This window comes from Lepisma saccharinum, chromosome 3 (assembly GCF_977018435.1).
Source record: "Lepisma saccharinum chromosome 3, izLepSacc3.1, whole genome shotgun sequence".
Taxonomy (NCBI): Eukaryota; Metazoa; Arthropoda; class Insecta; order Zygentoma; family Lepismatidae; genus Lepisma; species Lepisma saccharinum.
The window spans coordinates 78,180,385-78,193,138 of record NC_139231.1 but is presented as its reverse complement, the minus strand read 5'-3'; the positions used below and the strand labels follow the sequence as shown (position 1 = coordinate 78,193,138).

The 12,754-nt window shown below is 40.8% G+C and overlaps 1 protein-coding gene across 2 annotated transcripts in view; it reads left to right on the top strand.

The window, feature by feature from the left end:
- The window catches only part of LOC145985173 (uncharacterized), a 471,246-nt gene that overhangs the window by 443,685 nt on the left and 14,807 nt on the right, over positions 1–12,754 (top strand). For both annotated transcript variants that reach the window (XM_083118871.1, XM_083118872.1), the window contains exons 3-4: positions 1,766–3,360; positions 10,802–11,687. In XM_083118871.1, coding sequence (XP_082974997.1) covers positions 1,766–3,360; positions 10,802–11,687 — 2,481 coding nt within the window. The remainder of the gene's footprint in view (positions 1–1,765; positions 3,361–10,801; positions 11,688–12,754) is intronic.

The window sequence follows — 12,754 nt, the reverse complement described above, 5'->3', positions numbered from 1 at the left end:
CACAAAATATGCTATAATGTCCACTCCATGGAGGAGTGGTTAGCACAGCGCGCTACGATGCCATGGGTCCCTGGTTAGAATCTCGACTTGGGCGTGGGTGTCCTTGGTAAGTGTCCCTTCATCAATTTCATCATAGCATCACTCATCTTCATCGTCGCTATTTGCCAAAAGTGAAAGAATAGCAAATCTAAATAACAAACATGCAATCAAATCGAACATCTCTACCGATTTAATTCTATACGGTACCGAATTCCCACTTTATTACTGCATCTTAAGTCATTTTACAGCATCTCAATTGTTTTCCGATTCGAAAACATTTGGAATGTTGTTTTGTGCAGTTGATTGTGCATTGTTTCGTTGTTTGGATTGTTTAATTAACGTCGCATTAATTAGTTTTAGACCAATCGTGACGGGGGAAGCAAGAGCACAAAGGAAGCGAAAAAGACAAGGAAGAGACCACGGCTTTCTTTAAAGATAGCATCCCGTGAATACAACTCAAGTGACTGCAGAATATTATGAATAAAATTTATTTCGCTTTTTCCTTTTATTTCTATTTCAGTTATTTTACTTCGCTTTTCTTCTACCACTCGCGTTACTCGTGTCGGTGAGGAAGAATTATAAACTCGTGAAATGGACGATGGTACAAAAAAATATATGCCTCTCCCACGGTTCGAAACTGTCAGTACAAAATATTGTCTTATTTTTAAAATTTACGGGCAAATATGGTTTGTCACGTAGCAATTTTCGCTTATCTATTTCTCAAGGGGTTCCATTGCCTCTCTGATGTCGTAGTGGTAACGTCTTCGCCATGTAATGAAAGCCTTCCGAATTCAATACCAAATAGAGAGGATTTGGTTCGGATCCCATTTTAATCTGTAGGTCCAGTGCATGAACTGGACTTAAACAATTAACGTGTGGCATGTGGTCTGTGATGAGAACCATCATTTCAGCGAACCTTCTTGAAAATGACTCTAATATCACTTGAAAGAATAGTATTTCCTTACGAGTAGCTTCGTCAAGAAACCAGTTCCTGAAATTTTCTTCTGGAGGCATTGTAGCACCCAGCTGTTTGTTGTGGCTGGGGCACGAGTCATGTGACTCATACTATCAAAGCTCAATCCTTCCCGAGAACTCAGAATCACCAGGCAAACTTAAGCGAATATTTTGTTATTTGGGTTGCATAAACAACAGGCTTAAGACGTTACGAAATTCTACGTCCCGTGGCCCAGGTATTTTTTTCTAAGACTGTACACAAAGATGTCATTTTATTCTTGGATTATTTTATTATTGTTATCAGAAGGTTAACTGATGTGAACTTTGTGCCAATACCATAAACTACTGACAAAATTATTTTCCTTGAACATGAATTGTTAATTCACCTCTTTAATTAATGTACAGCCACCGACAATAAAAGTAGGAAAGCTTAATCCTGAAATACTGGCTTCCCAGCAACGCGTTATGTGTGTTGCCTAACTCTCCGGCGATAGCAGAACATCCTATTGAAAAGTTGCTATTGAAGTCGGTTCTAAGACGTAGAGTTCGACAACACACATAACGCATTGCTGGGAAGTTAATATTTCAGGATGTGGGTGTCCCATTTTTATTACCGGTGACTGTACATAGTAGCCAGACGACTTCAATGGTTCTATCTCTATTGGTTGTATATTTATTATGTGGTTTGTATTGGTAATACATTTTATGTTATTGTATTTTTAGCGAATAAGATCTGAATATGTGGACTAAATATTTTTCTCTCTCTTTTCAGACGAGTGAAGGAGTAGTCCATGAAGCTCCAAGGAGGGTGTTGGTGGAAGGAGGCCCCGGTTCTGGGAAGACAACCCTAGCCCTCCGCCTGCTGCATTCGTGGGCAACGCAGGACGACCCCGGGGGCTACGGGGGATGGCTGGGTCCCCCGATCCAAATAGCGTTCTTCGTGCCGCTGAGGGAGCTACGCGGCAGCTCGCTGGCCCACTACCTGCAGAAGGAGCTGCTCCCGAAACAAGCCGTCGGAAGCAAGGACGGTTTTGCTCAGATCTGGAAGTGCCTCGGCCTCATGGAGGAGAAGTTGCTGTTCGTCCTGGACGGCTACGACGAAGCCTTCAGCCGGGAGGCTCTGGGGGACGCCGTGGACCTTCTGGAAGGAAGACTGTTCCCGGAGAGTCGCGTCATCGTGACGTCGTGTCCTGGTTGGTGCGGCGATATCTACCCTTACCTCCATCGGCGGGTGCTGCTGCAAGGGATGGAGTGGTCGCACGTCGAGGAGCTGGTCAACGGCTACTTCTCCGTTAAGAAGAAGCCCGAGAGCGCCGGGCACTTCCTCGACGTCGTGGGGATCGAACGCGGACAGTCGCCGTCGCTGAGGGACCTGGCGTGTTGGCCTCTGGGTTGGCTCCTGCTGTGCGTGTTGTTCGAGGAGGAAGGCGGGCAGCTGCCCCTGAACCATCCGGAACTGTACCAGGCTCTCTTCAAGTGCCTTATCCGAAGGAGCCTGCTGAAGAGGGGGGAGATCCTCACCAACACCGACCTCCCCGGACACTGCAAGAAGATGCTGATGGAGTTTGGGAAGTTGTGCCTGGCCTGCCTGAAAGAGGACAGGTACTTCTACACGGATCTCGAAATAAGGACCTTCTGCAGGGGTTTGGAGGTGACCGATTTCGGCTTCCTGACGCGCAGCCTCAACTTCGGCCGCTCTCAGAAGCGGGACTACTACCACCCGATCCACAAGACGTTCAGCGCCTTCCTCGCCGCGTACTACGTCACGTCCATCGTCCACTACGCGAACATTCTGAAACGTGAGCTCGAGGAGCTGCCGTGCATCGGTGGTGTCAGTGTTACGACTAGTGCTAGTGGTGGTGCTACTGAACAGGACTCGGTGCTCATACTGAAATTCCTCATGGGTTTGCTGGGCAAGAAGGGTTACCTAGTGTTCAACCAGCTGTCCCCTTTGGACTTCACCACGAGGACGTTGTTCCATCTCCTCCACTCTGCCGGTGCTTCGGAGGCTAACGTCGCCTCTTTGTGTAAACTTCTGGGGAGTTGCGGACCGGTTCTGGTCCACACGGTCCCTCTGGAGCTGGAAGGCTGGTCGTACGTCCTCCAGAGCGACTCCTGCGGCCTGGAAGCGCTGGAACTTGTGTTCCAGTTCGACAAGGGAGACTGCGAGGCTCTGGATATATTCTTCACCGCCCTCTCGAGGAACGACAGCGTTCGGCTCGTGCGCATCTCGTCCCTCCTGGGGCACGAATTCACGAGCGGCGAGGTCGGGAGGCTAGCCACGTACGTGAAGACCACTCTCCCCAAGGCTAGGCTGCAGACCTTCGAGCTGGTCATCACCTGCCTAGAGGATAATCCGCACGATAGGTATGTACTTCTTTATGCTCAGAATTACTTACGTTAGCTCAACCCAGACTTGCAAGATACATCAACCTTCCAGTAATGTTTTGCCATTAATTTGAATACAAGATTTCACAATTAGGTAATGAATCTATACATCGAAGCGACGAGAAACACTGGCGCCTTGCGTCTATGTAATTTAAAAAAATAGCAATTGATTGCTCATGGGCTACCAACAGACCTTGCAGACACAAATCCCGATATATTGATAAAACGGCCCAGTCCTAGTGATACGTAATCGACAAACGATACATGTAGCTTGTTGGGTAAGGAAATTTGCAAACAAGACTGTTCAAACCTCTGTAAATAATCTTCTATTTCTTCCGAATCTGGCCGGAACTCTGAGAATAAATTCAAACCGAATATATTCATAATTGTAAACAACTTAATATCACAATATCGTAGACACAATCCGTATCACATGCTTTAAACTTTGTTCTTGTACAATTATTGTAATCTACGCCGTAGACACAATTTGTATCGCACTGATTTGAACCTTGCCCCTTGTGCAATTATTGTAAATAATACACAAACCGTGTAATCTTGGTTCTTACCGTAGAAATTGATCAAGCCGACATAATTTCGTCTTGCATAAACTTATGCTGGAATGATGATCGTCGCGTACTCTTCGTGACGTCTTCATCCACACTTCTTCTTACGAAGAATCACCGAGAATATCCTGTACGACTGCGCCATAGATGTAAGCCTTGTTGTTTGTGTGTGTGATTTCTTATCTATACTTACACAAGACATACAAACACGTAGGTTCAAATTAAACAACATAACTTTAATGCATGGAAGCCATTCACGTACATCTTACACAACGGTTACTATGACAACCAATCAATAACCTGCTATAAAATACAAATTCTTCTTCTTCCTCTTATCATGCGCCTATCAAATATCTTTCCCCAGTATCCGCTATCTACTGGCTCTCCCAAACTGACATTTTTACAACGGGTATGTTAGTTAATTTCTTATTCTACAACAAATTCAATTGTTTTTATAGAACCAGTATTTAAATACAACGTTCCGAGAACAGTACGTCAACTGTCTTCTTGTCCAAGCACTTGACAAGGATGAAACCAGAAGCCATGCGCCGAGAGGTTATTACAGCGACGCCAGTAGTCTCTGGTTTGAATCCCGACTGGACATGGGTGTTCCTTGTGAGTGTGACTTCATCAATCCATCATATCATCACTCATCCTCATCGTCGCGATCAGGGAAATGTGACAGAAAAGTCAAGTTAAATAACAAAACTCCAATCAAATCATGAGCCCTACTAGGAAGAAGGTTTTTTGCCAACTCGTAATTGCCATTCCAAATCAATTTATTCAACTTTTTAGATATTTCAGGTCTTGTAACAGACGATATATACACTCTGATCATCTAGCTTGCTACTCAGTACATTATGTATGCATAAATCTCCGAATTTAAAGTTCTGTGAACTTCCTACATGAAATGTGCTAACATATTAGTCAACAATAACAAATGAAATATTTTAAATATTTCTTGATAATAAAATGAGCACATACTGGCAATTTCACACGTGCCACGTGTGTGATGATCAGGATTATACTAATGGTAACTATTTCGTACTTGCATCATGAACAAGTCAATTTCTGAAAATATAATAGCAAGATTTGTGTTAATTTGAACATTGCCTACCATGGACGTAGGTAGTTGAATCTACTTTGAGTGGTGAGAATAATGAGTTTAAACAGGTTGCTTAAACATTGGCACAATAAATACGATAATATATAACACAATATAATAGTGCAAGTAATAAATAATATTCATTTGAACATTTACTTTACGCAAATGAGAAATCAAAATACAAATATCAAAAGGTAAACAATTCAAAGAAAGAGATGGAAGAGGAAGTTAGTGGAACTTAACAAAGATGGAGAAAAATTAAACAATAGACACAAGCCAAAAGATAATTGAAAAGGAAGACTGCAAGAAACATGGAAAGTTAACAATAGATTTATATTGGAAGATACAAAAGAAAAACTGCAAGAAACATGGAAAGTTAACAATATATTTATATTGGAAGATACATAAATAAGACTGAAAGAAAGATGGAAAGTTAACAATAGATTTATATTGGAAGATATAAAAGGAAGACTGAAAGAAACATGGAAAGTGAACAATAGATTTATATGGGAAGATACATAAAGAAGACTGCAAGACACATGTAAAGTTAACAATAGATTTATATTGGAAGATATAAAAGGAAGACTGAAAGAAACATGGAAAATTAACAATAAATTTATATTGGAAGATAAACATGTAAAGTTAACAATAGATTTATATTGGAAGATATAAAAGGAAGACTGAAAGAAACATGGAAAGTTAACAATAGATTTATATGGGAAGATACATAAAGAAGACTGCAAGACACATGTAAAGTTAACAATATATTTATATTGGAAGATACAAAAGAAAGACTGCAAGAAAGATGGAAAGTTAACAATAGATTTAGATTGGAAGATATAAAAGGAAGACTGAAAGAAACATGGAAAATTAACAATAAATTTATATTAGAAGATACATAAATAAGACTGAAAGAAACATGTAAAGTTAACAATAGATTTGTATTGGAAGATATAAAAGGAAGACTGCAAGAAACATGTAAAGTTAACAATAGATTTATATTGGAAGATACAAAAGGAAGACTGAAAGAAACATGGAAAATTAACAATAAATTTATATTGGAAGATACATAAATAAGACTGAAAGAAACATGTAAAGTTAACAATAGATTTGTATTGGAAGATATAAAAGGAAGACTGCAAGACACATGTAAAGTTAACAATAAATTTATATTGGAAGATATGAGCACGCAGAAGACAGAAACAAAATCAGGACTTGGTATTTTAATAATATGAAGTCCTGATTTGAATGTTTATTGTCTAGAAATTTACGGATTGGACGAATGTAGGATACCCGAGACTAACCCTGTTCAAGGCAGTCGGAACGTGGTGCTGACCACATCACCACCACAAATGGCCGAGATTGTGAATATGTGGGCTCAGTCCATTGTGCAGGGGTTAGCTTTACCTTGCATATTTTCTTTTAAAATGTTAAACATTGTTATTTCACCATTGCATTGAACACCCCAGCTACGTCATGGTGCGCAACGAAATTAAACGTCACTTACTGTGCCTTGGACATCAGCCCTCCCTGGTACTATTACAAATGTCTAACAAGAACACAACCTCAACTACTACTCATGGCAAGAATGGACAGTCCTATGTGGGAGAGCTTTTTTTTCACGTGGAGACTTAATTGGCTGTAACTGCATGCGAAGTGAATTGTGGTTGACATAAACACGGATACCGGTTCTGTTAGATCAGGTTTCCGAACCTTTCAAGGAATCAACAATTCATCAAACAGGCCTGGAGATCTTGCACGAGGCGATCAGCTACTTTTTTTTGCCCCCGTCAATGCCAGAACACGTTCGACTGAGCCAATGACAGTTCTGTTCAGCACATGAAGACATGGGCAAATGTAGTTTCGAAGCATTTTGTTTTCGAGAAATTGTTCGTGTTGCTTTAAAGCAGTGATCTTTATGTGTATTGTTTTTTTATAAAGCTTCTGATTTAGAGTTTAATATTTTTATTCCTTATAACTTTGATTTTCTTGTTATAATTTGAAGCATTTTCCCTGTTGAACCTTGAAATTTTTCTGTTTCATCTTGTAGATTTTTTCCAATAAAATTGAAGAGCATTTCACGTTGAAACACCCTAAGACTTTTCCCGTCTAAAACACTTGATTTTTTTTTATTTCTGTTAAAGATTTGGAACCTGTATTTTTGTTGAAACTTCTGTTTCCTTCAAAACACTTGAAGAACTTTTATTTCTGCTAAAGCTCTTGAACGTGTATTTTGTTGAAAATCTTGACGAGCTTATTTAATTTAAAACACCTGAAGAGCTTTTATTTTTGTTAAAATTTTGACAGCTTTCTTTTATTTCTAAAACCCTTGAAGAACTTTTGTTTCTGTTAAAACACTTGAAGAACTTTTGTTTCTGTTAAAATCCTTGAAGAACTTTTGTTTCTGTTAAAACCTTTTATGAATTTTTGTTTGTTTAAGCCATTGAAGAATTTTTTGTTTTTCTTAAAGCCTTTGAAGAACTTTTGTTTCTATTAAAACCTTTTGGATCAGGGAAGTTCTTGATTACAAGCGGTCACTGTTGCCCACTGCTCTATCCGATGATGAAACAGGCGAGGCAAAAAGGGGATTCTTACCGCGGAATCCAACCTTGGATGCTTGACCTCCATCTGCACACAGGTAGCCTACAAGCATCATTGGCTCGCACAGTGCAATAAAGTTCGGGAAAACTTGGACATTAGAAGTTACACTTGCAAAATATACTCTCTCGCACGGCGGACAAGCTTAATGGCCGTCGTGAAAACTGGAATATTGCGGATGGTTAGTTCCAGCACTCCCCTGATGATGATGGAAGAACGACGCAAGTGGAGAATTTAACACGTGACCCTGATAATTAGAACAAAAGCTGCCTCGGCCTTGTAGGCTCGTGGGTAAGCAAGCATCCAACATGCACAAAGTGCTGCAACAAAGTTCTGAGCCTCACGGGCATGCTTCTATGAACTAGAGTTGTATATATATTGCGATTTTCGCTTACGTATATCCATAAAGCACTCTGGAAGCGGGGAAATGCCTGGAAACAAAAACCCTTCTATTTCCTGTAGTAGGAAATAAAGCTCTTCATTAATTTTAGGAGAGAAAACGCTCTTGAGTTATATCAACATAAGAAGTTTCTGCAAGGATCTCGGGATCCCACTTTGAACTCTAAACCCAGACTCTGTAGCCTTTATGTGCATAATTAGCAAAGACCGGACATTCTCCTAAATTTATCTCTTGTTCCTGTGATCAGATTCGTGGGCTTTCGGTACAGAAGTGGGTTTCAGGGATATACAGTTGTGATACGTTAATTGCGTTGTACCTACAAGTCTACAATTGCCTATCCCAACTATTAGTGCCTATAAGTACCATAAATGTTTCAAAGCAGGAACAAAATTATGCTTCAATTGTACAAAGTGTGTATTAGGGCAGAGCCGATACCGGCGGTATTGGCATCGGTGAGTATCGGTTGATTTGCATTTACCGATACCAAAGATTTTCAGTGGCTAGAAAAGCGGGCAAAGGCAACAGCTCGTCTCAACATTTGTCCTTTCTAAAAGTTCGTTCACCCTTCCTTGTGACAGATTGGGAGACCAGAACAGGACGTTCCATAGATTTTCCTAGAAACACTGGATAAAACCCCCACCCTCCTGGGAAGCAGATGGCAAGATCAAAGGCATGGGCAAGTGAAAGCTGAACCCAAACGTGACTATGAAGGCATGTAACTGCTCAGTTAATGCTGTAGGAAATAAACCATTCATTGTCAATTCTTGCTTGAAGATCGTGGTCGTAAGATAGGTGAATGTTTTTAACCCCCCGCCGCACTATGTACACCACTACTTACAATAATGTACATAAAATATTTATCAGGAACTTTACTTTTCATCTAATAGACGTACCACCATTCCTTTTGTTATTCAATATATATTCAATTTTTTATTTCTTTGACATTCATTTCCTTACCAGGACAGTTGTTTCACACACATTTTACGTAAGCTAGATGATGAATATTTGCTGTTTTATCTGTGATTTTATAGCGTCCTTTTACTATTTATGTAATGACAATATTTTTTAGTCAAACAAGAAAATAGGTATTAATGTTGTCTTTCCTCCGTTTCTTAGTCTGTGGTTACATACAACAATAGTACTCCCTCTATACGCATCGGAGAAATTAAGTACTAATTAATTAATTTACATATATTACGAATCGACCAATAATTATATTAACGTATTAAATAGAAACACTTTTGTTATTATATTTCTGAGACATTTGGCTCGGACTGGCTCCCCAAATTATATATTTCTAAGTACGTGCCAGGTGATGGTGACGAGTTAGTATGACTCTGTAACTAGCATTTTATTTTATACTGTAATTGTGCATTTCGTACTTTTATGCAATTTTTTTCCCCTCGAGAATAATTGTGGAAATTGAGATACGTGGTCATTTGAGGAAAGGCAAAATAAATATAATTAAATATCATTCCTAATTTTATTTTCAGGAAATAATTTACAAATTAATATTGAAGTAAAGCGGCTTAACCCCAATAAGCCCCTTAAATATGTCACTCATGAATACAGTACTGATTCCATTCACTACAACAGTAACGTAAAATAATATCACTGTAATATATCTGAAATATCATAAAACCTTACGGAAATGTATCTGTAATGTTACACTGACATGTTTCTGTAACATTACGAATGTTATGTCATATTCGCGGACATTTTTACATTGCTGAAACAGCACTAATGTTTCGCAATGCTACAATGTTTCACGAGTTACGTATCCGTAATATATCTGAAACCATGTTGTGCTGTATGGGTACAAGTATCGGTATCGGTGGGTATCTATATCAGTATCGGCAAATGGTGGTATCGGCTCAGCTCTAGTGTTTATGTACCTCTTTGTTTAGGTTTTCACACAGGCGTATTCAGGGAGCACAAAAATATGCCTCACTTCCTTTAACGACTAGAATTTAACAATAAATATTGAATAGACACAAGAGTAAAGAGCGTTCGCCCCCTTGACGTCATCTTCAATCTGCATAGTAGGTAGCAAGTAGAAAAAAAATCATTCTCACGCGTCTCAAGAGAAACCCGTCCGTTACTGCTTCTTGTCTTAAATATATAAAATCCTCTGCATGCAGTATGAAATTACAGCCGTTAATATTGTGGAAATATTAAATTTTAGACGTGAGAATTTGTGCCTTTCATTAATCACAATATTGAAAGTAAATTCCTATTATGTGGCTTTTTTTATATTTTTAAGTATATCGTGGCTATTTCCATAGCTTTAGTGATTTTTGCCCGCCTCTTTGGTTAATTTTTAGTGCCTAGAAATCCGGCCACAGAGGATTTTTTAAAACTCACTCGATTTAACCAAATGCGGGTTGATATCTTTGACGACAACTACCGTAGAAAGCCGCATTGTTACTGCCCCCGGGGATGTGTGACATCTGACATGCTGGATAGTGTGCGACAGGAAGTTGATTTATCGTCCCAATGTTGCTCACGTTGCTGAGGCAAATCACATGGAGCACTAATAAGGCGTGATATGGACGTTTTCCCCTTTACATTTGGATTGCAAACTCAAAATATATTGCTATATAAAATCTTTTGAATCATTTTAAATCACCCTGTACATTAGAGTGATTCTCCTATGTACAGTCACGGACACTTCTGGGTTGTAACGATTTACATACGTATATGTATTTAATCTTACTTCGGTTGCTTGCTCACAATACTGTTTTGCTCTTTCAGGTTCCAGCCGTTGGTGGATTCGCTGTGCGAGAGCCTGGAAGACCTAGCAAGTCCCTCATTGAGTAAATTGGTGCTAGACTTGAACCTGGGCACCAGTCAGGTGGTTCAGTTGTGTGGTGCTATCGAGAAAGCCTCGCAAGTGTCCGTGCTCCACCTCCCACATCTGGGGTGCGGGAGGGAAGGGCTGAAGGCCATCGCGAACCTGATCCGGACTCGACCCTTGATGGCCCTCAACCTCAGCGGCAGCTGGGGGATGCGAAGGGACGACCCCCCCTCCAGCGGCGCCAGCGTCGGTAGCGGCAGCAGCAGCAGCGGGGGAGACAAGCTGAACGCCCTGCAGTTCTTCATGAAGCAGACCCTCAACAACCCTCCCTCGTACTCACCAAAGTCGTGCTACTTCTCCCTGCCCAGGGTCGGCGTCTACAACAGCCTGAGCAGGCCGGCGACTCTCCCCAGACAGGACGACAAGCGGAACTCCGATTCGATCCTATTCCAGAAGCTCTTCCACCCGTTGCCCGCCTGCGACAGCAACGTCCACTGCTCGGGCTTCCACGACGTCTTCGAGGCGGTCAGGGAACCGGGCTGCAAGCTGAGGAGCCTGAACGTGAGCAAGTGCCTATTGGGAGCCGACGATGCCTTGTGCCTAGGCGAGACCGTGCGCAAGAGTCGGTGCCTGGACGCCCTGCGTCTCGAGGGAGGGACCAAGCTGGGCGAGGTCCTGCCCGTCGTGGTGGGGGTGGCGGAGAACACCTCGCTGCAGCTGTTGGATCTCGGGTCTCCTCGACTGATACTCGAGGACGGACCCACCCAGCTAGTCTGCCAGTCTCTAGGGAAGAACAACACGCTTCGTTTGCTCAGCTTAGACGGATGGACGTTCAGGATAGAGGTACGTAGTAACCGTACTTAACTTTTAGTACCACTTCCACTAACTACGTACCCAAGGGAGCGGCTAATGTAGCTGCAGCACACCCAGATCTGTGAGCAAAAATTTGGATGACGTTCCATTCAATCTTCTGGAATGTACGAATTACCTAATGCACATCTTCTCGTATGTTGTGAATAATTCACATTCATTCATTCTACACGGTATTGTTATGTACGGGGCGATTCATAACTGATGGTCCAAACACAAGGTACTTGGGAATGTATGAACTTTTTTGCTTCTGCTAGTGCATACTTTTCACCGTCACAGTTTGGACCATCACCTATGAATCGCCCTGTATGTTATTTTTTCTCACTCTCAAAATACAACTACACAATTATTAACGTAATGGCATGCATTAAAAAACGCTACACAAATTTTATTTCACGTAATATCACAAAATTTTTACAGTCTCGGTTGATCTTAAAAGGCAGGATTGTAATCCTATCAAGAGTTCTTGCATCTCAATTTTAGAAGGAAATATATCATGATAAACCTTCTGTTAAGTACGAAAACAACACTGGAAACACATTTTAACTTTCTCTCTGTTGAATGAGAAAGAGAAGGTGATTTTATAGCATTTTGTTTCGGTGATTTCAAATCTGTTTACTGTTTTTTCTTTATCGGGCACAGATTTTTTGTGGTAATGAAATAACTTTGCTTTATTGAAACTAATATATGTTACATATTCTGTATACTGACCTAAAATGTACTTCTTAATGATTTTCTGCTGTATTTAGTTGAGGAACATATCTCTTGAGAGTCCAGGTGTAGTCAGCTTGGGCTCCATTACCTTGATAACGGTTTTCCTAGGTGTGTTTCCTGATGGAAGCGTTCTCCATGTTCCTCACGTACACTGCCATTGTTGCAGGGCGATAAGTGCAAATGGTAAACCAACAAATTGATTTTTAGGAACGTATTACATCCTAGTTTCTTTAGTTATCAAGACGCTGCCTAACAAGTTCTTTGTAGTTATCTGCCTTGTGATTTCCGAGGATATACTTTACAATTTCTTGAAGAGAACCACTTGC